General features: G+C 46.5%; 1 protein-coding gene across 5 annotated transcripts in view; it reads left to right on the top strand.

The window, feature by feature from the left end:
* The first annotated feature begins 635 nt into the window (after positions 1-635).
* The window catches only part of LOC125085926 (Fc receptor-like A), a 47,697-nt gene continuing 23,472 nt past the window's right edge, over positions 636-24,860 (top strand). The window contains exons 1-8 of one of the 5 annotated variants that reach the window (XM_047704864.1): positions 636-836; positions 4,605-4,625; positions 5,952-6,206; positions 9,000-9,254; positions 9,808-9,930; positions 11,723-11,779; positions 13,882-13,919; positions 14,004-14,373. In XM_047704864.1, the coding sequence (XP_047560820.1) occupies positions 725-836; positions 4,605-4,625; positions 5,952-6,206; positions 9,000-9,254; positions 9,808-9,930; positions 11,723-11,779; positions 13,882-13,919; positions 14,004-14,081 (939 nt within the window). In that variant the 5' untranslated portion in view covers positions 636-724 and the 3' untranslated portion in view covers positions 14,082-14,373. Of the gene's footprint in view, positions 837-4,604; positions 4,626-5,948; positions 6,207-8,999; positions 9,255-9,807; positions 9,931-11,722; positions 11,780-13,881; positions 13,920-14,003 lie in introns of those variants that run through there. The other 4 variants (XM_047704863.1, XM_047704866.1, XM_047704865.1 and 1 more) reach the window with 4 other exon arrangements.

The following is a 24,860-nucleotide window of genomic DNA, read 5'->3' as shown; positions in this document are numbered from 1 at the left end:
AAATAAATCTTAAAAAAAAATAAAGGAATGAATGCTGGAATAAGAGGATGAGCATTACCACCCTAGTGCCACCCTGACACACATCCTTGTTCTTGCTCCACAATCCAGGAGTAAGTCAGAGATTATGATAACAAAGAAAATCAAATGATGGTGGGTGGCCTCAAGCCCACCATCACCAGTTTCAGGAGCATCTGGGCCTCCAAATGGAGCTAGAAGTCAGAGAAAACTGGCTGCACCTTCTGCTCTGTTGCCTTTTCTCCCATCCAAGTACTAACCAGGCCCGACCCTGCTTAGCTTCCGAGATCAGACGAGATCGGGCGCGTTCAGGGTGGTATGGCCGTAGACTTTGTTGCCTTTTCTAAAGAGATAGGAACAGATAGGAAGTTTTGAGCTGAATTGGATGACTATTCCCCTCCTACTCTCAGAGGTTGAGCCTAGCTGTGTCCCAAAAGAAGAGGAAGTTGTTTCCCAGTTTCTAAAATTTCCGTGAATTTGGAATTGGGCTGAGCCAGACCTGTTCTGGGAAGCTCCGAATCTTCTGGGAGGGAACAGTGAAGAGGAAAAAGGGTGGAAGGGGAGGAGCCTATGATAAAACAACATTTCTTTTCACTTCCTCTTTTGGACTTCAGAATTTGTCCGTCCTCTCGGGTACAATCTGTCAAGTCTCAAGAGAAGCTTCCGCCTGCCACCCTGGTGCTGCTGGAGCCAACGTGAGCCACAGTTGATGCGGATTCCCTCGTTCCTCCCCATCCCTGTTGCTGCTGGTGACTGGGCCGATTGCATGCCCTGCCATCCTTTGGGGGACATGCTGCTGTGGACAGCTCTGCTATTTCTGGGTGAGTCCGTGTCCTCATGAGGGACAGAGGCAGTTGCACCTTCCTAACTCAGCTGCTGTTTTGTCAGGTTGGGCTGAGCTTTGGCGAGGATGAGGGGTAGCATGGGAACGGTTCAGGAAAATGAGGAGGGTGAAGCAGGCTGATGAAGACAAACTCTGACAGACCCACTGGCCTTGGCAAATGATAAAACTGGCAGAGTGTTTGTTGTAGTTTTTAGTGTCTTTTGCCCAGTATCACTGGGCAGCCAGGTCCCTGACGTTCTGCCACCACCTACACCTGAACCTGCTTGAGGAAAGTCTAGTGACGCGGACTTGAGTCACTAATGAGTGGCCAGGGTGTTTTCCTTCCTTAGAAATTTGTGTTTCACAGGGACCAAATCTTAGGTGGAAGGACGAATGCTGTCTTAGATAAAGGGTGGGGAGGAAGCAATAGGACACTTAGGGTGGAGATGGAAGTAACCATTCTCTGTTAAGCAGCAGCAGCTTATTCTGTTTATGTGTTGGATTTCCCTGGGAAGAAGCAAAGAGGGTCCAGGTTATCCAGGGAGCAGGGGTTGAGAGAACACACAACCTGGGAAGTTCTAGAATTGTCAATTGTACGGCTGGAGAAATCATGCATACTTCCTTGTACACACACATGAGGATAGGTCCTGGCTGTGATCAGGGAGAAAGTCAGGGTCCTAGGTCAAGATGGAGGTCAGGGACGGTGGGTGCCAGTGGGAGGAAGTCTAGGAGGCCAGCTAGGGGAGCCTTGTTGCTAGGATTATCTCTCCAAGCTCAATTCCTAGAGTTCCCACCCTTAAATACACCTTACGATGGCCCCAGAGGAAGACATGGAGCCACTCTTGAGTTAGGTGCTATGACTGATAGTAAAATCTGGTCATCTCTGGGAGCCTTCGACCCTCACTGCTAAATGACACTGAGGTAAGAAGTGGAGGTGAAGAGGAGAGAGTATTCCTTCATGAGCAGGATGAAATGGACTGAAGTTGAATAACATGTGAAAGGAGCATTGGACTATGTCATTTTTCACGTGAAGGAAAGGAAGCTCAGACCTTGAGAGGTGATAGATATGCTTGTCCATCTCAGCCACCAATGTGCCAGTCGCCTGGGCAAAACTTGATCTTTTCTTCCACTTGCCCTTTCGTTAAGTCACCCAGGATGGGCTCCATTTTCCCCATCCTTATTTGGAGCACTATCTTTAAGTCTTCATACCTCAGTAACCAGGGGGTAGAGCATTTGACTGCATCCCTCAATAACCCAGCTTTGACAACACCTCTGGCCCCATCTTGACTGCTCCTGTCTCCTCTCCTCTGAATCTGTGCCGCACACCAAGGCCATGACGTCTTCAAGTGCAGCTGAGTCACCACACTTAAATGCCTCCAGGGCTGCTCTGTTGTGTACTAACTAAGGCCCCCATTGCCCCCTCTTCACTACATTCCCATTGCCCCAAATGGCTCTTCCTCTACAGCCAGGCAATGTGGACACTGCATTTCCTACTTTCTACAGATTCCACAAACTGCCTTGTTTAAACTTTAAATAAATGCGTGAATACGCCCTGTTCTAGGACTTGGAGATGTACCAATGAACAAGACAGACAGCCTTCCTGACCTTAAAGCACAAGGTCTTTGTCTGCCTTACAATGACTCCATTGAGTGTGTTTTCATGACTGTTGGTTGAGTGTGGAATGAATAAATGGCTGACGACTTTTCTCCACTCTTCTCATCTCTTTCTTGTTGCTCCTCCTCCCCTCCTCTTAGGTTCTACTTCTTTTTACATCATCCGTCTTGCCAATCTGACACACTCTGGTTCTCAGCTATCACTGCTGTGTCAACAACTTCCAGACCTGTCTTTCTTGCTTGTGTCAACTACAGTTTTGTGTTTCCACCTGCTGGTTGGACACCCTCACACTGATATACCGGCTCAGAAACAAACTATATTCAAACTCAACTTATCTTCCCCTTACAGATGTACTCCTCTTCCTAACATTTCTATTTGTGTGAGCATGAGTAACCTTTTCCCTAGCCATCCACTCACATTACCCTCACTCTCATCAAGGGCCAGCTTCCCCCAATATTGCCTCTTAAATTTCTCATGTGGGGGCACCTGGGTGGCTCAGTCAGTAAAGCATCTGCCTTCGGCTCAAGTCATGATTCTGGAGTTCCAGGATCAAGTCAGACTCTCTTCTCAGCAGAGAGTCTGCTTCTGCCTCTCCCTCTGCCCCCCACCCTGCTCAAGTTCTCTCACTCTTTCTCTCTCAAACAAATAAATAAAATCTTAAGAAAAATTTTCCCTCATGTGCATATATTCTTCACATCCTATTGTCAATACAACTGTGGCCCCTTTTATCTCCCACCTAGACTCATTCAATAAGTGATTTCCCAGAGCACTGGCAAATAAAATTGATATGGCTGCTGCCCCCTTTGACCTTCCATTCTCCTGGGAGATATAAACAACAAATAAATGGATAAATAGGCATAAATAAATTGGATAATAAATTGGAAAGGGCCACAAAGATGTAAACAGTATACTGTGATAAGAAGAGTCTTTGTGGGGAAGAAGAGAGGATAATAAACAGGATGATAAGGAAAGCTTTTTCTGAGGAGGTGACACTTGAGCTGGGACTTTGAGTAAGGCAAGGATCTAGCCATTTGTTTTGTTTTTTTTTTAAGATTTTATTTATTTATTTGTCATAGAGAGAGAAGCGAGAGTGAGCACAGGCAGACAGAGTAGCAGGCAGAGGCAGAGGGAGAAGCAGGCTCGCTGCCAAGCAAGGAGCCCGATGTGGGACTCGATCCCAGGACGCTGGGATCATGACCTGAGCCAAAGGCAGCTGCTTAACCAACTGAGCCACCCAGGTGTCCCAAGGATCTAGCCATTTGAAGAGATAAAGAAAACTGGGTCTAGAGGAGGGATCTGCATACACAAGAGCGGCAAGTGAGAAGAATTTAAAGAAGGCTGGTGTTATGGGAGCTCAATGAGTAGAAAGGAGTGCAGTCCATGTAGAAAACAAAAAACAAAACAAAACAACCCTGAGAAATCTGGCTATGAAAGGGAGCAGAGAAATAATTTTGAAATTATATGTGGGATCGAGTGAGAAGCTTTTTTTTTTTTTTTTTTAAATGAAAGATCTGGACTATGCTTATGTTAATAGGAAAGAACCAGCTGAGGAGAAATTGGTGATGCAGAAGAGCATGGGGATAACAGAGAGAGGGAAATCCTTGTGAGGGTGACAGGGATTGTGAACCAGAGTGGAGACTGATCTTGGAGAGGAGGAGAGAGACTTTCCTAGGGAACAGCAAGAAAGGAAGTTGGGCAGAGGGGCAGAGAGGTTAGACATTTGAGTTGAGGGAAGGTGTGAGATTTCTTGCCCAACTGCTTTTGTTTTCTGTGAAAACATCCACTTTAAGCAAGAAGGGATTGGAGGCAGAAGACAGGAAAGTTCTGGGAGTGAGGAAAAGATGAGTGTCCCTGCTGAGAACAGCAGAGCAAATTTACTAGAAAAACGTGTCAGAATGGCAGTTCAATGTCCTTTTGAAAATGGTGACCCCAAATTTATAGAGATACTGATCCGTCTGCTTGTGTGCTCATTTTAGTGACCCACAGATGAACAAGTAAAGGCATGGACTGTATAGCTGAATTTAACAAGAGACAAGGAAGGGCAAGGGGGTTAAGGGAATTTGCATGGAGGGATTTTTTTTTTTTTTGAAGTGATTCTTGTAATGATGAATCATCAAATCTAAACTCTGGACTGATCTTCACTTTCTTACAGCTCCAGTTGCTGGGACACCTGGTAAGTGTTCCACCCACATCCTCTCCCTCCCCCAGCCACACTCTTCCTCTGCTCCCAGCACCCACTTGGAGGTGCCCTGAATGCACCAGTAACCTAGTACTTGGGTGGGGCCAGGAAGCAGATGCCCTGCCCCTCCCTCTCCCCTTTCTCTTTCCCCTCCTCCCAGGGAGCCCAGGATAGGCAGCAGGTGCTTGAATCCTTCTGGTTCTGTTAGGGTGAGACATCACAGATACTGTCACAGAAAATAGCTTGTCCTCTCTCTCAGTAAAATCAAGACCCCAGACATTTTTAGTCTCAGTTGCACACAAAATCCCATCATCTGCCAAGGTTATCTCCCGTATTGATAAATCCTCCACTTTGCATGTATCCGAGGGCTTCAAGGCCTGGAAAGAAGTAGGAGGAGATACCCCAGATTGCAGCTTGGTGTTGTAAACTCTGCCGGACACTTCTTTCTCTGTGGCAATTAACTCCCTGCCTCCCAGGAATCCCAGGAGGGTGGGGTGCGGTTTTCCCTGAGGCACTGAACCCAGGGCTCCCTAGACTGGCCCTCCAGCCTTTCTCTTTCTTTATCCTTCTGAGAACACAGAGACTCCTCTGTACTTGGGTGTGAGGATAGGTTATTCTAAGGGGCAAAGACTGACATCAGGTTACTGATGTCTGACTCATGCTGGATACCTCCACCAGATGCCTTCATCCGGCTCTGGAGAGAGTTTATCTAATATCCAAAAGACCTCTGTTTATAGGGGAAGAAGGTGAGTTCCAGAAAGGTATGTATGTGTAGTATGTGTGTGGGTGCACATGCGTGCACGTGTGTGCGTGCGTGTGTGTCTGTGTGTGTGTGTGAGAGAGAGAGAGAGAGAGAGAGAGAAACAGAGGAAGGAAGGAAGGGAGGGAGGGAGGAAGGAAGAAAGGAAAGAAGAAATAGGAAGGAAGGAAAGAAAGAAGGAAGAAATGAAGGAACGGATAGGGAGGGAGGGAGGAGGGAGGGAGGAGGGAGGGTGGGGGTGGGGAGGGAGGGACAGAAGGAAGGAAGGAAGAAAAAAGAAAAGAAAGAACTGCCTCAGGTGACCCCTGTTGAGGTATACATATATTTCTTGTGTTTCTTTTACCCCTTCTTCCTTTCTCTTACCTTGCCCTCTCTTCCTGAGGAAAGGTCAAGCTCCCTGAGTGGACCTGGCTTCCTGTAGGCCCCTGTGGTGGGACGCATGAGTAAGAGGAATTACCTATAGTCATACAACAGTACGGGGCTTCACTGAAATTCGGGGGCTGCTTCGGCTCTTGGGTCCCCCTTTCCTCCTGCTTCTTCCTCTCTCTGCCCTTTAGCAGGTCTCCCGAAGGCTGTGCTGGACCTCGAGCCCCCATGGGTCAATGTGCTCCAGGAGGATCATGTGACCCTGAAGTGCCAGGGGTCCCACACCGCTGCAGACCATGTCACCCAGTGGTTCCATAATGGGAGCTCCATCCCAACCCTGGTCAACTCCAACTACAGCTTTAAGGCCAAAAAACAGGACAGTGGGGAGTACAGGTGCCAGACCGACCAGACCAGCCTCAGTGACCCTGTGCATCTGGACGTGACTTCCGGTCAGTGGAGGAAGGGCCCAGGGAGGGACTGGGTGAATAAGGAAAGATGAAATCTGCTAACATGGCAGAGGTTTTTAGGGAAGGGGGGTAGCCTGTTTCCTGGGAAGCAGGGCTGTGAGTTGTTGGAAGATGTTTTTGTCCACTCACTTCCCTTTTCATCCACCCCCTTTGCTTAGTATGTGTGGTGGCAGTGGACGGTCCTAAGAGATTCCTCAGTCCTCACTTTTGCCTCAGTCCTGATGGAGCAAGGTTACAAGGCTACAGACAAGCATGTAGGGTATGAGAGAAGCAGAAGGAAATTCTGACTGCCTAAAAACCCATTTTTGTAGCCATCACAAAGCATAGACAGACTACAACCGGGTCTTCAGCCTGGACACCACCATCCATGGTGATTCATCTGCCCTTGGATTTGATTCCTTGTCTACTCGTGGGGGTATTAATGCCTCCCTCCCCAGGTCCTTGTGGGAATCAGCATCTCCCTGCACCCATGCAACTTGACCTGAAAATTGTGTTGATCTTTTTTTTCCTCATTAGAGAGAGAGGGGGAGGGAAGGGCAGAGGGAGACGAGAGAGAGAATCCCAAGCAGGCTCCACACCCAGCACAGAGCCCGAAACAGGGCTCCATCTCACAACCCTGAGCTCATGACCTGAGCCGAAACCAAGAGTTGGACACTTAGCCAACTGAGCCACCCAGGTGCCCCCTAGAAGCTGTGTTTTAACTATGTTTGCATTTCTAGCCCCTGACAAAGGCAGGGTTTAATAAATATTTGTTAAACAAATGAATGATTTTACAAAGCTTCTGGCAAAAAAGTAGAGCCACCATGCGATGACAATGAATATTGTCATCATCACTCTTCATGGAGGCCCTTTCCCTCCCCAGACGCCTACATTTTCCTCAAAAGCACACAGCAGGCCTGTCACCCCCACCCTCTCCAGGCAGCAGGAAGTGACAGGCCCAGAGGGAAGCTCCTGAGGCCTGACATCTGTGCCCCTGCCCCTGCAGGAAGGCAAGGAGGTGAGGGCATCCCACCCCCTGAGACTGAGTGTGTCCCCACGTAGCCACTGGCATGTGAAGAAGGTGTGGGCATTATCACTTCTCCGAAAGGCTTCCGGGAGAATGCAGAGGAGTTTTGTTCCCAGATGGGTGGGAAAGCCCTTCGATTACTTGAAGAACCTCTCATGAGTGCCATGGAGAGGAACCTGACCCTGCCTTTAAGATCTGCACCAAGACAAATGTTCTTAAGGAGTGCTAAGTTGCCCCCCTTGCACAGACCAGCCGAAGGCAGATAGTCCCCATTATCCAGGTTATAACCTGGTAGCAGCAGAGACTCCGCAGAAGAAAAACCATTCCCAGCCGTGTAGGTCTTCTGTGATGGGGATTCCCTCGGCAGGGAAGAGAAGTGCCGGAATTGGTTGCTGGTGCTACATGGCAACATTGGTATTTTCTCTGGGTTCTACTTTATTTTTTTCAACGCTTTACACATCTCGGCATCCCCACCTGCCCTAATCCAATCTCGTGAGAGAGGCAGTCTAGGGAACCAGGATGGCTCAGCCTCATCCTGGTGCGTAGTGCCCAGCCAGGGTCTCAGTCCTCCAAGGGGAGGATTGTGCAGTGTGGTAAGGCAGGGATTTGGGTGGAAGGTAGACGTGCCTCCCTGACAGGAGGGCTGGGGTTTTCCAGCTCGTGGCACCCAAGGAACAGGGTCTGGTGCCACCCTCCACCCCTCGAATTCCCGCTGTAGCTGCAGCTGACTTCTCTGTGTCGTCACTCACTCCCTTGGTACTGACCATCTCCTCCTGCATCCGTGGCTGTGTCCCCAGCCAGTGCTGAGACTTGGTTGGCCTCGTCACTCTTCTTGCACCCTGCCCCCCTGCCCTCATTCCCTTCTAATTCTTTTTTTTTTTCCCCAAGATTTCATTTATTTATTTGAGAGAGAGGGAGAGCATGAGTTTGAGGGTGAAGGCAGTCACAGGAGGAGAGGGGGAAGCAGGCTCCCCACTGAGCAGGAACCCGACACAGGGTCTCGATTCCAGGACCCCGGGATCATGACCAAAGCCAAAGGCAGACGCTTCACCCAGTGAGCCACCCAGGTGCCCCCCTTCTGATTCTGCTGTTGTCTTCTCCTCTAACTCTCTTTCCAATTCCAGCTCTGCTCCATCCTCCAGCTTTAGGGTAAAGGAGCATGTGAGCTGAGGTCAGGAGTACAAATTTCTACCTTAGGCTTTATTCCCTACACAACAAACATACTAAATATTTCGTCTTCCTCAGTCAGAGGATGAACATCGGGAGGGAAAAAAGACAGCAGGCCAATGACCTCAAAGACTCTGCTGAAGTAAAACTCCACATTTACCAAATTACATCAAATAAGCTAATACTTCTTGGAGGTCCATGACCTCTCACTCTTCCGAAAGACTTGTCTCTGCTGTGTCCCCTCACATGTTATCTCCTAGGTCAGAATGCACCCTGGGCTCTCCTCCTGAAAGAGCCTGTTGGGCAGGACAGGGCAGCAGCTGCCTTCTCCCAGGACAGGAAAGAGAAGACAAGCTTATCCTGAACACCTACTATGTGCCAGGAACTGCTGTAGCTGCGTGGAATTGTTATGTCCATCTTCACAGAGGAGGAACCCAAGACCTAGAAGAGGCCCATGAAGTCAGAGCTCCCCCAAAATGGAGCTACCCTGAGACACCAGGTGTCAAGCTCTTCCCTCCGCCCACAGCGTGTCCCACCAGTAAGGATGGCCTCAGAGATGAGTCAAGACCTCCCAGGTCCTAGGGTCCCTTTGTGTCTTTCAGACTGGCTGCTGCTCCAGACCCGACGCCTGGTGTTCCAGATAGGGGACCCCATCGTGCTGAGGTGCCACAGCTGGCAGAACCGGCACCTGTACAAGATCACCTTCTTCCAGGATGGAAAATCCAAGCAGTTCTCCTCCCTGAATTCCACATTCTTCATCCCAGAAGCCAACCTCAGTCACAGCGGTGACTACCACTGCACGGGAATGATAGGCCAGATGCTGCGCCTCTCACAGCCTGTGGCCATCACTGTCCAAGGTGGGAACTCCGTCAGGATGGAGGGAGGAGGACAGTGAGGGGATGGGCAATTGTGGCTAAGGTCGTAGGGGCCTCCTGGGAGATCTAAGAAATGTCAGAGCACACACATGTGGGCACAGAGGCAGAGCGGGGAGGAACGGGGCATGAAGAATATTGGCCCTGGGCAGCAGGAGGGGCTAGAGCTCCGAGTCAGGTCACATGTTATGTCCGTTCACTCCCCCAAGACATGACTTGTCCCCAACAGTTCTAGCCCTTGTGGGATTGAGTCTCGGAGCCTCCAAATAGGGGAGGCTTTGGGTCCCCCTCCCTTCTCTCTCTGAGCTCAGGCCCCACACACTCAGTTGTCTGCCTTTATTGGATGAGCAGAGACACCTGTCGGCAGGGAGGCACAAGTCCAGCTGCCGTGTCATCCCCACAGATGAGGTTTGGGGAGGACCCAGACAAGGGACAAGGGACAAGGGACCCAGACACAAAGCAGCTCCTGGAGAGAAGCCTTGGAGTACAGGGTGGGATGTGGGAGGCTGCTGCGTGTCCTGAGGTCTGTCTTCCCCAGAGTCCGACCGGAGTGACTCCTCCGTGATGATGACGGTCATGGCTGCAGTCGCTGGCTCGGCTGCAGTGGCCATCCTCGTGGCTGCTGTGGCCTGGTTCTGCCTCAGGCAAAAGCAAACTTCAGGTTCGTGGTTTTTCTGGGTTCCTCTTGCTGTCAGTTCCTACTTGGCCCAGGCTTTAACCCCAACCATAGCCGGGACCCTCCTCTTTGGGCTCAGAGAATCCTTGTAGTTCAGATATAGCCCCATGTTTTATTTGTTAATTCATTCGCTTTTTTTAAAAAAGATTTTATGTATTTATTCATAAGAGACAGAGAGAGAGAGGCAGAGGCAGGCTCCCCGTGGAACAGGGAGCCTGGGATCACGACCTGAGCCAAAGGCAGGAAGGCAGATGCAGACGTAGCAGACTGAGCTAAATAAATTCATGCATTTATTCAACAAGGCTTGAAAAAACTTCCTTATGGGTTTAGGCACCCTGGGTGGTAGGAAGTCCAGTCCCTGCTTTCCAGGGATTCCCAGTGCGGTGGGGAAGACAGGACAAGTAAATCATTAAAGTTAGGTGGGATGAAAGCTGTAGTCGAGTCACCAAGGCTGTGATGGGGGGAGGGGGGGCCACGAGAGCCCACGTGATGCAGCCCAGGTGAGAGGTTAGAGAAGCTTGCAAGAGGCAGTGGTATATGTAGTGACCAAAACACACGTAGGGGGAGCCGGACCGCCCACCCACCCCCGATTAAATCTCAGCTCCACAGCTCACCAGCTGTGTGACCTTGGGTGAGTTCTTCACTATCTCTGTGCCTGTATTGATTCATCTGGAAAATGAAGGCACTAGTAGGACCTACCTCACTGGATGGTATGGGGTTGAGCAGGGCTGAGCACTCAGCCCAGTGTGGGGTACATAACAGCACACGAGAGAGAGCCGCTCTCCTGACAGAGGAGGGAACGTGTTGGAGGGTAGCTGGTAGCTGTCAGCCAGACAGAGAGGCCTGGAAGAGCATTGCTTGGCTGGAGGCCAAGGCACAGAAGGAAGAGCACTGTGGCTGGGACAGGGGCTGGGGGAGGAGCGAGGAGGGGGCAGTAAGGGCTGTGCGGCTGGAAACCAAAACCTGCAAGGCGCAGGGAGGGCAGATGAGGCTAGGCAGACACTTGGGCAAGGGCCGGGTCATGCAGACCACAGAGGCCACATTAGAGAACAGAAACTGTGTTCCAGAGTGGGTGGCAAGACGACAGGAAGGAAGTCCCGGGAAGTCCTCGTTCATGTCCCCTCCTTGCCCCTGCTCCTAGCGCGGTTTGCCAGCAGGGAGTCCGGGTCACTGTGCGTCTGTTCACAGACGGGTGCCCTGAAGAACTCTGACTCTTGGAAAGCGGTTCCTTCCCCCCTTGTACCACCCTGAAGGAGCTGAGAAGGAGGCGAGGAGCCCTAGAAATGGAATAGGCACGTTGTCACGGTTCATCGCCTGGAAAGCTAGCTTGGCAGGAGAGAAAGTCTAAAGACACCCGGAGATAGAAGAGGAGGAAGAGGAAAAAAGACTCGGAGCCACAGGGGAGGAGAAAAGATGCTCCTCGTACCTCACAAGGCCCTTTGGGTCGGTGCACAGCCAGGCTCCCCACGGAGATGCACAGAGACTCTGAGAGGGAGGGAAAAGAGCTTTTTACAGGGCAGGGCAAGCCTGAGAAAGATACGGCTAAATGGCCTTTCTGACAGTCCCAGGGGTCCCCATGGTTAACTCAATGGCCCTTCTATAGGGTGGGCAGGTCTGGGGCAGGGGAGGAGGAGGAGGAGGAGGAAGAGAAGCATCTCCATGGGGGTGGGGGAGGGGAGGGTCTCTGTTGGTTCTAACCCGTTCCTGCCCCTGGTCCTTGCCTGAGGACTCAGGCCCCACCCTGTACCTCTACTAACCTCCTCTGTGCCCCTCATAGCTCCCCTAGGAAACCCCAAGCACAGGGAAATGGGAAAGCCCCTCCCTGAGGAACCAGGTGAGTGCTGTTCCCTGCTTGGGGGCTCAAGGTGCCCTGTCTGGGGCTGCCAGGTGGATTGGAGCCCACAGCAAGTAGCTTGTGTGAGTTCGGCTGGGAGCACAGGAGAGGGAGGGGGCGGTGGAGGAGGGCAGGGGCTCAAATCGCTTGGTCCGTTCTGAGACTAACTCCTGGGCCTGAAGAGGACCTCACTGGGGATGAGAGGGAAAGGACCACCTGCCGCAGATAGAGAGGGGAGGGTTGTGTCCAAACTTTGGAACCGGGAATGCTGGGAACGTTTCCAGAACAGGACACCAGAGACGTTTGGGTCCTTCTGTGGGGTTTGGCAGAGCTGGCCAGAGGTTAGGAGTGGTGAGACTGAGACACATGGGAATAAGAGGAAAAGAGAGGGAGACCCAGGAAATGATCCCTGGACAGGTTGAGGAGTCTGTCTCAGGGAGTGATGGGGGAAGAATGAGGCATTACGGGGACATGTGGGCTGGAGAAAGTTCTAGGGGACTGGGTACATTCCCGGGCTTCACTGCTGGGCAGAGTTTGGCTCTGGTGCCCACGTGTGTAAGTTTATTAAACATGGGCCTGGCCATTGCTCTGTCACCAGCAGCAGGTGGAAACTTGCACGTTCCCCACTATGGCATGCAGTCACCTCCCTGAGGAAATGGGCGGATTGGCCTGATGACCTCAAAGCCCTTCTGGGTCTGACATTCTGAGAGTCCATGACTCTCCAACCCCTGGCCCAGGTGGGAGCAGGAGTATCCCAGGTGACCTCCTGCCTGTAGCTAAGCGAGAGCGCCAGGGAACCTGGAAATTTCTCGAGGGGCTCCTGGCTAGCAGAAGCAGAGGAAAAAGAGGCCCTCAGGGGCTCTGCGTCAGTGGGCCGGAGTATGACTCAGAGCGGAACCAACAGATTCGAGAGCTTGAGCGCAATGGCACTTGTCCTGCTGTGCTTTGAGCAAGGCCCTGGTGTTCTTGGCCGTGACCAATGGGATGCAGGCCTGAGCCCGCACCAGGCCAAGCCAGATCTAGAGAAAAGCCCAAACACAGCTGGAACAGCCCCTTAGAGGTTTGGCTCTGTCTCCACCGGCACAAATCCATTTCACCAGCACTCCCGCCACAGTGAGGCAGGGGGTCTTATGGTTTCCCATCAGTGAGCTAGGTCACTAGGATCGTTGAGAATGCGTTAGAAGGAGAATTCAGGGGGTGCTTTGTTCCAGAATCTGGAGCATGGCAAACAGAGACTGTGTGCAGGGTGGGGGTGGGGCTGAGTGGAGACATAGGAGGCACTGTCTCACCCTCCCACCCCCACCCCTGCCTAAGGAATGCTGCTTTGCAGATACTGAGACTACTTTTCACACTGTGAGTGAGTGAGTGAGTGAGTGAGTGAGTGAGTGAGTGAGTTCACTGGCAAAAAACATGTGGGAATTTGGTGTGTTTTAGCTATTTACCAGGGAAAGTCCTGGTTTGTTGGCTTGCTTCCTTCCCTCCGCTGCTTTCACTGTTGCGCTTTCTTCCGTTTTAATGTGGCGGAGCCTCACATTCTTCAAAGGCCCCGCCTCCCCAACCCGCTGCATAGGGCCAGTGCTGAACTGCCCCCCAGTCTTCTCTCCCTGAAGACTGTGGCCACCAAAAAACTGAACTTGACCTCCCGGTGATAACTGAACATCCCCCCATCTCTTCCCCAGGATCTCCGGTTCCTAAAGCTGGCAGGTTGATTTCTAGAAAAAGTCAGCAATTCTCTGAAAAGCATGCAGGGCAGATGAGGGCCTCCCTCTGCCCTTGTGGCCAGGAGCAGAGGCTGAGTCTGCGCAGAGAACTCGGTCTGCAGGTCCTTGTTTCTTCGTGTCTGGTTGGGGCCTTCGTTCTGTAGCGGCCACCACCGTGCAGTGGGCTGATCTCTGTTCTAATTTTTTTTTTTTAAAGATTGTATTTATTTATTTGAGAGAGAAAGAGAGAGTGAGCATGAGTGGGGGTGGGGGGCAGAGGAAGAGGGAGAAGCAGATTCAGGGCTCCATCCCAGGACCTTGAGATTGTGACCTCAGCAGAAGGTTAACCCTTGACTGACCGAACTCCCACGCATCCCTGACCTCAGTTCTTTCTGCCCACAGCCTATGTCACTGATACTGAAGAGGCTGCCAAAATTGAGGTGAGCCACCCCAGCCATCTCCTCCTTCCGCCTCCTCCTCTGCTGCCTTCATTCCTGTGAATTACTCCCTTCTGTGTTCCCTAGGCTGAGAATACCATCACCTACTCACTTCTCCTGCACCCGGAGGAAGAGGCAGAGGCAGATTACCAGAACCAAATTTAGCCTTCATTATCTTGCCTGCGGCCCTGGGGGAAAGAGAATCAGAGACACCAGGATGCCTGGCCCAGTTCCCCTGAGGGAGGACAAGAGGACTGCCACGGTTCCAAAGGAAGATAAGGACCCTTCCAGGAACACCTGTGTGAATCCTGAAGCTTGAAGTCGTGAAAGTCGCAGAGAGTGTGGTCCCAGATGACTGACTGTCCTGGTTCCTTTTGAGTCTCAGCATTTCTTGCCATCAAGACTCTCTTTCTGTAGAGACCATGTATTACGTTTATAATAAAATATAGAAACAACATGCCCTTTACCTTTCAAAGGCTGTACTGGTTGGAGTGTGGATTGATCTGTTTCTTTTCGAGGATAAAAATCTTGGGACGGTGGTAGTGGGTAAGGTGGAGGAGAGGGAAGCTTTGGAGTGTACAGTGAGTGTCTTCTTCTTCTTTCTTTCTTTCTTTTATTTTTTTATAAACATATAATGTATATTTATCCCCAGGGGTACAGGTCTGTGAATTGCCAGGTGTACACACTTCACAGCACTCACCATAGCACATACCCTCCCCAATGTCCATAACCTCATCCTCCTCTCCTGACCCTCCTCCCCCGAGCAACCCTTAGTTTGTTTTGTGAGATTAAGAGTCACTTATGGTTTGTCTCCCTCCTGATCCCATCTTGTTTCATTTATTATTTTCCTGCCCCCCAAACCCCCCATGTTGCATCTCCACTTCCTCATATCAGGGAGATCATGTGACCGTTGTCTTCTTCAGAGTGACTTATTTCGCTAAGCATAATACCCCTTAGTTCCATCCACATCATTGCAAATGGCAAGATTTCATTTCTTTTGATGGCTGCATAGTATTCCATTATATATATATATATACCACATCTTCTTTATCCATTCATCTGTTGATGGACATCTAGGTTCTTTCCATAGTTTGGCTACTGTAGACATTGCTGCTATAAACATTCAGGTGCACGTGCCCCTTCGGATCACTACATTTGTATCTTTAGGGTAAATACCCAGTAGTCCAATTGCTGGGTCATAGGGTAGCTCTATTTTCAACTTTTTGAGGAACCTCCATGCTGTTTTCCAGAGTGGTCGCACCAGCTTGCATTCCCACCAACAGTGTAGGAGGGTTCCCCTTTCTCTGCATCCTCGCCAGCATCTGTCATTCCCTGACTTGTTAATTTTACCCATTCTGACTGGTGTGAGGTGGTATCTCATTGTGGTTTTGATTTGTATTTCCCTAATGCTGAGAGATGTGGAGCATTTTTTCATGTGTCTGTTGGCCATCTGGATGTCTTCTTTGCAGAAATGTCTGTTCATGTCCTCTGCCCATTTCTTGATTGGATTATTTGTTCTTTGGGTGTTGAGTTTGCTAAGTTCTTTATAGATTTTGGACACTAGCCCTTTATCTGATATGTCGTATGCAAATATCTTCTCCCATTCTGTCAGTTGTCTTTTGGTTTTGTTAACTGTTTCCTTTGCTGTGCAAAAGCTTTTGATCTTGATGAAATCCCAATAGTTCATTTTTGCCCTTGCTTCCCTTGCCTTGGTGATCTTCCTAGGAAGAGGTTGCTGTGGCTGAGGTTGAAGACGTTGCTGCCTGTGTTCTCCTCAAGCATTTTGATGGATTCCTTTTCACATTGAGGTCCTTCATCCATTTTGAGTCTATTTTCCTGTGTGGTGTAAGGAAATTGTCCAATTTGATTTTTCTGCATGTGGCTGTCCAATTTTCCCAACACCATTTGTTGAAGAGGCTGTCTTTTTTCCACTGGACATTTTTTCCTGCTTTGTTGAAGATTAGTTGACCATATTGTTGAGGTTCTATTTATGGGCTATCTGTTCTGTTCCATTGATCTATGTGTCTGTTTTTGTGCCAATACCATACCGTCTTGATGATGACAGCTTTGTAATAGAGCTTGAAGTCCGGAATTGTGATGCCACCAACTTTGGCTTTCTTTTTCAATATTCCTTTGGCTATTCGAGGTCTTTTCTGGTTCCATATAAATTTTAGGATTATTTGTTCCATTTCTTTGAAAAAAATGGGTGGGATTTTGATAGGGATTGCGTTAAATGTGTAGATAGCTTTAGGTAGCATAGACATTTTCACAATATTTGTTCTTCCAATCCAGGAGCATAGAACATTTTTCCATTTCTTTTTGTCTTCCTCAATTTCTTTCATGAGTAGTTTATAGTTTTCTGAGTATAGATTCTTTGCCTCTTTGGTTAGGTTTATTCCTTGGTATCTTATAGTTTTGGGTGCAGTTGTAAATGGAATGGACTCCTTAATTTCTCTTTCTTCTGTCTTGTTGTTGGTGTAGAGAAATGCAACTGATTTCTGTGCATTGATTTTATATCCTGACACTTTACTGAATTCCTATACAAGTTCTAGCAGTTTTGGAGTGGAGTCTTTTGGGTTTTCCACATATAGTATCATATCATCTGCAAAGAGTGATAGTTTGACTTCTTCTTTGCTGATTTGGGTGCCTTTAATTTCTTTTTGTTGTCTGATTGCTGAGGCTAGGACTTCTAGTACTATGTTGAATAGCAGTGGTGATTAAGGACATCCCTGCCGTGTTCCTGACCTTAGCAGAAAAGCTTTCAGTTTTTCTCCATTGAGAATGATATTTGTGGTGGGTTTTTCACAGATGGCTTTGATAATATTGAGGTATGTGCCCTCTATCCCTACACTCTGAAGAGTTTTGATCAGGAAGGGATGCTGTACTTTGTCAAATGCTTTTTCAGCATCTACTGAGAGTATCATATGGTTCTTGTTCTTTCTTTTATTAATGTATCACATTGATTGATTTGTGGATGTTGAACCAACCTTGCAGCCCTGGAATAAATCCTACTTGGTCGTGGTGAATAATCCTTTAATGTACTGCGGGATCATATTGGCTAGTATTTTGGTGAGAATTTTCGCATCTGTGTTCATCAAGGATATTGGTCAGTAATTCTCTTTTTTGATGGGATCCTTGTCTGGTTTTGGGATCAAGGTGATGCTGGCCTCATAAAATGAGTTTGGAAGTTTTCCTTCCATTTCTATTTTTTTGGAACAGTTTCAGGAGAATAGGAATTAATTTTTCTTTAAATGTTTGGTAGAATTCCTCTGGGAAGCCATCTGGCCCTGGGTTTTTGTTTGTTTGGAGATTTTTGATGACTGTTTCAATCTCCTTACTGGTTATGGGTCTGTTCAGGTTTTCTATTTCTTCCTGGTTCAGTTGTGGTAGTTTATATGTCTCTAGGAATGCATCCATTTCTTCCAGATTGTCAAATTTGTTGGCGTAAAGTTGTTCATAGTATGTTCTTATAATTTTTTGTATTTCTTTGGTGTTGGCTGTGATCTCTTTTCTTTCATTCATGATTTTATTTATTTGGGTCCTTTCTCTTTTCTTTTTGATAAGTCTGGCCAGGGGTTTATCAATCTTATTAATTCTTTCAAAGAACCAGCTCCTAGTTTCGTTGATTTGTTCTACTGTTCTTGTGGTTTCTATTTCATTGATTTCTGCTCTGATCTTCATGATTTCTCTTCTCCTGCTGGGTATAGGGTTTCTTTCTTGTTCTTTCTCCAGCTCCTTTAGGTGGAGGGTTAGGTTGTTATTTGAGACTTTTCTTGTTTCTTGAGAAAGGCTTGTACCACTATATATTTTCCTCTCAGGACTGCCTTTGCTATGTCCCACAGATTTTGAACCATTGTGTTTTCATTATCATTTGTTTCCATGAATTTTTTTCAATTATTCTTTAATTTCCTGGTTGACCCATTCATTCTTTAGAAGGATGCTGTTTAGTCTCCATGTATTTGGGTTCTTTCCAAATTTCCTCTTGTGATTGAGTTCTAGCTTCAGAGCATTGTGGTCTGAAAATATGCAGGGAATGATCCCTATCCTTTGATACAAGTTGAGACCTGATTTATGACCCAGGATGTGATCTATTCTGGAGAATGTTCCATGTGCACTAGAGAAGAATGTGTATTCTGTTGCTTTGGGATGAAATGTTCTGAATATATCTGTGATGTCCATCTGGTCCACTGTGTCATTTAAGGCCTTTATTTCCTTGTTGATCTATTGCTTGGATGATCTTTCCATTTCAGTGAGGGCAGTGTTAAAGTCCCCTACTATTATTGTATCATTGTTGATGTGTATCTTTGATTTTGTTATTAATTGGTTTATATGGTTGGCTGCTCCCACATTAGGGGCATAGATATTTAAAATTGTTAGGTCTTCTTGTTGGACGGACCCTTTGAGTATGATATAGTGTCCTTCCTCATCTCTTATTATAATCTTTGGCTTAAAATCTAATTGATCTGATATAAGGATTGCCACCCCAGCTTTCTTCTGATGTCCATTAGCATGATAAATTGTTTTCCACCTCCTCACTTTAAATCTGGAGGTGTCTTCAGGTCTAAAATGAGTTTCTTGTAGGCAGTATATTGATGGGTTTTGGTTTTTTATCCATTCTGATACCCGGTGTCTTTTGATTGGGGCATTTAGCTCATTAACATTCAGGGTAACTATTGAGAGATAGGAATTTAGTGTCATTGTATTGCCTGTAAGGTGACTGTTACTGTATATTGTCTCTGTTCCTTTCTGATCTACTACTTTTAGGGTCTCTCTTTACTTAGAGGACCCATTCAATATTTCCTGTAGAGCTGGTTTGGTGTTTGCAAATTCTTTCAGTTTTTGTTTGTCCTGGGAGCTTTTTATCTCTCCTATTTTCAATGATAGCCTAGCTGGATATAGTATTCTTGGCTGCATGTTTTTCTCGTTTAGTGCTCTGAATATATCATGCCACTTCTTTCTGGCCTGCCAGGTCTCTGTGGATAAGTCTGCTGCCAATCTAATATTTTTATCATTGTACGTTACAGACTTCTTTTCCCGGGCTGCTTTCAGGATTTTCTCTTTGTCACTAAGGCTTGTAAATTTTACTATTAGGTGGTGGGGTGTGGACCTATTTTTGTTGATTTTGAGGGGGGTTCTCTGCACCTCCTGGATTTTGATGCTTGTTCCCATTGCCTTATTAGGGAAATTCTCTACAATAATTCTCTCCAATATACACCTTCTGCTCCCTGCTTTCTTTCTTCTTCTTCTGGAATCTCAATTATTCTAATGTTGTTTCGTCTTATGGTGTCACTTATCTCTCAAATTCTCCCCTCATGGTCCAGTAGCTGTTTTTCTCTTTTGCTCAGCTTCTTTATTCTCTGTCATTTGGTCTTCTATATCACTAATTCTTTCTTCTGCTTCATTTATCCTAGCAGTAAGAAGCTCCATTTTGATTGCACCTCATTAATAGCTTTTTAAATTTCAACTTTGTTAGATTTTAATTCTTTTATTTCTCCAGAAAGGGCTTTTATATCTCCAGAGAGAGTTTCTCTAATATCTTCCATGCCTTTTTTGACCCTGGCTAGAACCTTGAGAATCGTCATTCTGAACTCTAGATCTGACATATTACCAATGTCTGTATTGATTAGGTCCCTAGGCTTCGGTACTACCTCTTGTTCTTTTATTTTTATTTCTTTATTTTTTTTTTTTGTGGTGAGTTTTTCTGCCTTGTCATTTTGTCCATATAAGAATATATGAAGGAGCAAATAAAATAGTAAAGGGGTGGCAAAGATCCCAGGAAAACGCACTTTAACCAAATCAGAAGAGACCCCAAATTGTGGGGGGGAGAAAGGGGATAAAAAGAAGTTCAGGAAAAAAAAAATTAAAAAAGAAAACAAATAAAGAAAAAATATTTAAAAAGAAAAAATATCTATATATTAGACTGGTGACAAGAACAGGATCACCCACTTAATTTTGAGAGTATTTTGGTCTCTTAGAAGAAACTACCTCCCCAAATTTTAAAGATTTATTTATTTTTTTATTTATTTGATAGACATCACAAGTAGGCAGAGAGGCAGGCAGAGAGAGAGAGGAGGAAGCAGGCTCCCTGCAGAGTAGAGATCCCGATGTGGGGCTCGATCCCAGGACCCAGGGATCATGACCTGAGCTGAAGGCAGAGGCTTTAACCCACTGAGCCACCCAGGCGCCCCCCCAAAAAAAATTTTAAAGAATGAAAAACATATATAAGGGTAAACACAATGAAGTGGAATATGCCTATAAAGATGAAAAAAAAATTTTTTAATTTTTAAAAAAGGAGTCGATAAAATAAGTTAGTTGGGAGAATAAAGAAAAAGAAAGTGGAGAGAAATTTGCTCAGGCTGGAGACTAGAACAAGCCCTGAGCTAGATTTAGGGTATATTTTGTCCTATTAGAAGAAGTTGTATCCCAAATTCTTTAGAAGAAAAAACCCTATGTGTATATAAAAAATAAAGTTAGATACAATGAAGGATAAAATATGACTATAATAATGAAGGTTCAAAAAAGATTATTATTTTTTATGAGAGGTATTGTTAAGATAAACTAGTTAAAAATGTTAAAAAAGAAAGGGTAAAAGTTAAAAAAAATTAGCAGAAGAAAAAAAAATAAAATAAAAAAAAATTAAATTAACTGCAAGACTAAAGAATCATGGGGAGAAAGCCATGAATTCCATGCTTTGCTTTCTCTTCCTCTGGAATTCCACTGTTCTCCTTGGTAAGTGAACTTGGTCTTGGCTGGATTTCTTGTTGATCTTCTGGGGAGGGGCCTGTTGTAGCGATTCTCAAGTGTCTTTGCCCAAGGCAGAATTGCACCACCCTTACCAGGGGCCAGCCTAAGTAATCCGCTTGGGTTCACTTTCGGGAGCTTTTGTTCCCTGAATGCTTTCTGTAGAATTCTGGAGGATGGGAATGAAAATGGCGGCCTCCCAATCTCCAGCCCGGAGGAGCTGAGAGCTCGGGGCCCCACTCCTCAGTGCGCCCTCAGAAAAAAAGTCACTCCTGTCTCCCTGGCCTCTGGCCAGGCTTGGAAAAAAAACTCTCAATCACTCCCGTCTCCCCGGCCTCCGGGTGCACTCCGAGCTCACCCAGCCTGTGACCAATTCAAGGTAACCCCAAGCTGAGAGCTCACTCCTCGGCTCTGTCTCTGTACCCAGCTTCCCCCCTCTAATACCTGCGAGCTCTGCAACACTCAGACACCGCCAATCCTTCTGTGACCCTGCAGGACCTGGGGCCATGCTGCCCCCGCGTGGGCTTCACCCCGGTTTAGCCTCTGGAGCGATGTCTCTCCATGGAACAGACTTTTAAAAGTCCTGATTTTGTGCTCCATTGTTCTGCCACTTGCTGGGAGTTGGCCCCTCCCCCTGCGGTCTATCTTCCTGTCGCTTTGGATTCACTTCTCCGCCGGTCCTGCCTTTCAGAAAGTGGTGGATTTTCTGTTTCTAGAATTGCTGTTCTTCTTCTCTTCAATCTCCTGTTGGATTTGTAGATGTTTGCAATGGTTTGATAAGCTATCTAGCTGATCTCCTGCCACCTGATGTAGTCTCAGCCTGCTACTTCTCCTCCATCTTGACTCCCAAGCATCCTCTTCTTAAAACTGAACACTCTTCTTTAAAAATGGTCTCCTGGTTTCTGTAAGGGCCTACTTAGCCAGAGCGAGCCATTTTGTTGTTTTTGCAGTAAACTTAGATTGACCCTGCCCCCCCCACCCCCCCGAGAGGAACTTACTAAGAAACAAGTCTGGGAAACCAGTAAAATATGACCGACCAGCCCCTGATAACAGAGCCCATATACCAGGACGTGTCAGGTCAGGGGGAGGTAAGAGAGCCCAGAATACAAGGATGAGTCAAGCCAAGTGGAGACATCCAATCAGGAAAGCACCTCCCTAACCACCCGAGAATGTGGGCCCTGCCTTTCGGGCACCAATTCTGACCAGAGTGATAGGCTAGTTCAAATAGCTACTATAGGGTGAATTGTAATTCAATTGGCCACCTGTGTGTGGTCAGGCTCAACCACATGACCTTTACTCTATAAAAGTTAGTCTGTGAGGCTGGGAGGGGTTGCCTCTTCGCAAGAGACGGCCCTCGCCGGTCAGTTTGATTCTCAATGCTTGGCGCGAAATAAAGCTTTGCTTGACCTTCGCTTTGTATCAGTCTCGCTCCTTTGACCGTGGACCCAACAGTTTCCACGTCTTCTTCCTCTTCCTCCCACGGCAAAAAAAACAATCATTTTGTTTGCAATACCAGTTCTCGGAAGCAAAACTTCAGATGAGTTCTCATGGAGACTGCTGACTCTTCCTGACCCTGCTATTCTCCTGTACTTACCAGAAGGATGTGACCTTCTCAGGGAAGCCATCCTGGCAGGTTAAAAACATGACTGACAGCTTCTCTGGGGGTCTGGCCGGCGCCCTTGCAGAGGCCTTGTTTTCCTGGGCCTCTGATTTCATTGTGTAGCATTTTTGCATTCAGGATTTAGCAGCTTCCTTTCCTGTATAGTTCCCATGGCTTTCCATGATACTCACATTTTATTTTATTTTATTTTATTTTATTTTATTTTATTTTATTTTATTTTATTTTATTTTATATATATATAAAGAGAGAAAGCAAGAGCCTGTGTGCATGTGAGCAGAGTAGGTGAGGGACAGGGGGAGAAGGAGAGAGAATCTTGGGCAGGCTCCATCCCCCAGTGTGGAGCCTGATGCAGGGATTGATCTCACAACCCTGAGATCATCACCTGAACCAAAATGGTGTCAGATGCTCAACAGACAGAGTTATCCAGGTGGCTCAGCCATCCCTATGATACTCACATTTTATAGTCCCACAATCAGATTTCACACTCACCTATCATTATAAGAAGGAATAGTAGTAATACGATTACTAGGTTATTGAGGGTTTACTTTATGCCAAACTATAGAATTAGAGACTTTCAGAGTATGAGCCATTCATATTTCTTCTTTTGTGATTTTCCTGTTCACATATTCTTGCCCATTTTTATAGTAATAATGTAATTTATAAATTACATGGTAGCAACTTATTTCCAAAAGGAAATAAAGATTTCTAAGTAAGCTATTTTATTACCTAATACTCTTTTTATAAAATTAAAATACAGATAAGCAAAAGAGATAATTAAGAACACCTATAAGCCTATAAGCCACAACCAATGTTAACATTTAAAGGGTGCCAATCTGTGTTCCTCTCAGTAGCAATAGGTGCATGTACTTTAAAAATTGGATCACATCGGGGCACCTGGGTGGCTCAGTGGGCTAAGTCCAGGGTCCTTGGATCGAGCCCCACGTGAGGCTCTCTGCTCAGTGGGGAGCCTGCTTCCCCCTGCCCCTCTGCCTGCCTCTCTGCCTACTTGTGATCTCCCTCTCTGTCAAATAAATAAATAAAATCTTTAAAAAATTGTATCATATAATATTTTTACATGTTCATAAACACACATAGGCAGAAACAAATGCTCACTGTAAGCATGTAATTCAAACACTACAGACATATAAAGAAGTAAGAGTGAATGTTCCCTTTCACCACACCTGATCTTGTTCCCTGTTCTACAAGTAACTCCTGTTGAACATTTGGTGTGGATTTGGTTCTGGACTTTTCTGTATGCATCTAACACATATTTATGTTTTTTTATGGTTTTTAAAAGACCATAAGTAGGACCATACTTTACATATGCTTTTGCAGTTGGTTTCTTTTGATTAGCAATATATTATGGAGCTCTTTCCGTGGAACTTTTTTTTCTTTTTAAGGGTTATATAGTATCCCATAGTATAAATGCTAGACCATATTTTATTTATTTGTTTGTTTGTTTTTAAGATTTTATTTATTTATTTGACACAGACAGAGAGATCACAAGTAGGCAGAGAGGCAGGCAGAGAGAGAGAGGAGGAAGCAGGCTCCCCACTGAGCAGAGAGCCCAATGTGGGGCTCAATCCCAGGACCCTAAGATCATGACATGAGCCAAAGGTAGAGGTGTTAACTCACTGAGCCACCCAGGCGCCCCATATTTTATTTAACCAACACTTCAAATGTCTCCAATTGATCAGTATCGTACACAATGCTGCAGTAAATAACTTCTGTGGATGATATCCTTGACAGCATGTGTGACTATTTCTGAAGGATAAATTCCTAAAGTAGAATCATTGGCTTAAAGGATACTCTCCTGTTGTCTCTAAAAAAAGCAGCTTACGTATCCTCCCAAAGTATTTTAGAGTGCCCATTTCCTGGGACCCTTGTCAATGTTGGGCACTTAATTTTTGCCTATCTGACTAGAATACACTCTGTTACTGTTCCCTACCCAGCGCGAATTTCCCCTAATTTTAGTAACAAAGACTGCTTTTGCTTTGGCAGAAGAGATCTACTGCCTCTTTCAGTCCATGTGGGTAGGTGGGTGGACTTCAAACCTGATTCCGGAGGATAGCGAGTGCCCAAACTGGTCAAGTACATGCTGTTTCCCTAGAATTTAAATCTGGAACAGATTAGACTGGAGGCAGGTGAAGTTCATTCATCCCAGTGGCACTGCCTGAATGAGACCAACTTCCTACATCCTTAAATCTGCGCTGTTTCTTGTAGTTTCTAAGGTCTGTCAACTTCCCCTTATAGTAGATACTTTAAGTTGATAGACTCCTTCTATAATATCCTATGGGATTTATGCCTTTTTTGGGATAGATCTTTGACAAACTTTTGTGTCCTGTCATTATCCGCCTCCTCAGGCTTTTCTATCTCTTTTGGAGTCAAGTTTGAAAAATCCATTTTACTGGTATGTAACTGTACACTATATTTTTTCTACTTTTTGATAATAATTTATGTTTCTGTATATACATTCCCCCCTCTCATACCTAGCTTTTGGGCTTGCTTTCTTCTATCAGTTAGATGATTTCAGCTGGAAATAACAGGAAAGCGTGATTCAAATTGGCTTATACAATAAGGAA

Source organism: Lutra lutra, chromosome 15, assembly GCF_902655055.1.
Source record: "Lutra lutra chromosome 15, mLutLut1.2, whole genome shotgun sequence".
NCBI classification, from domain to species: Eukaryota; Metazoa; Chordata; class Mammalia; order Carnivora; family Mustelidae; genus Lutra; species Lutra lutra.
Note: the sequence above shows the minus strand (reverse complement) of the source record. Positions and strands in the feature narration are given on the sequence as shown.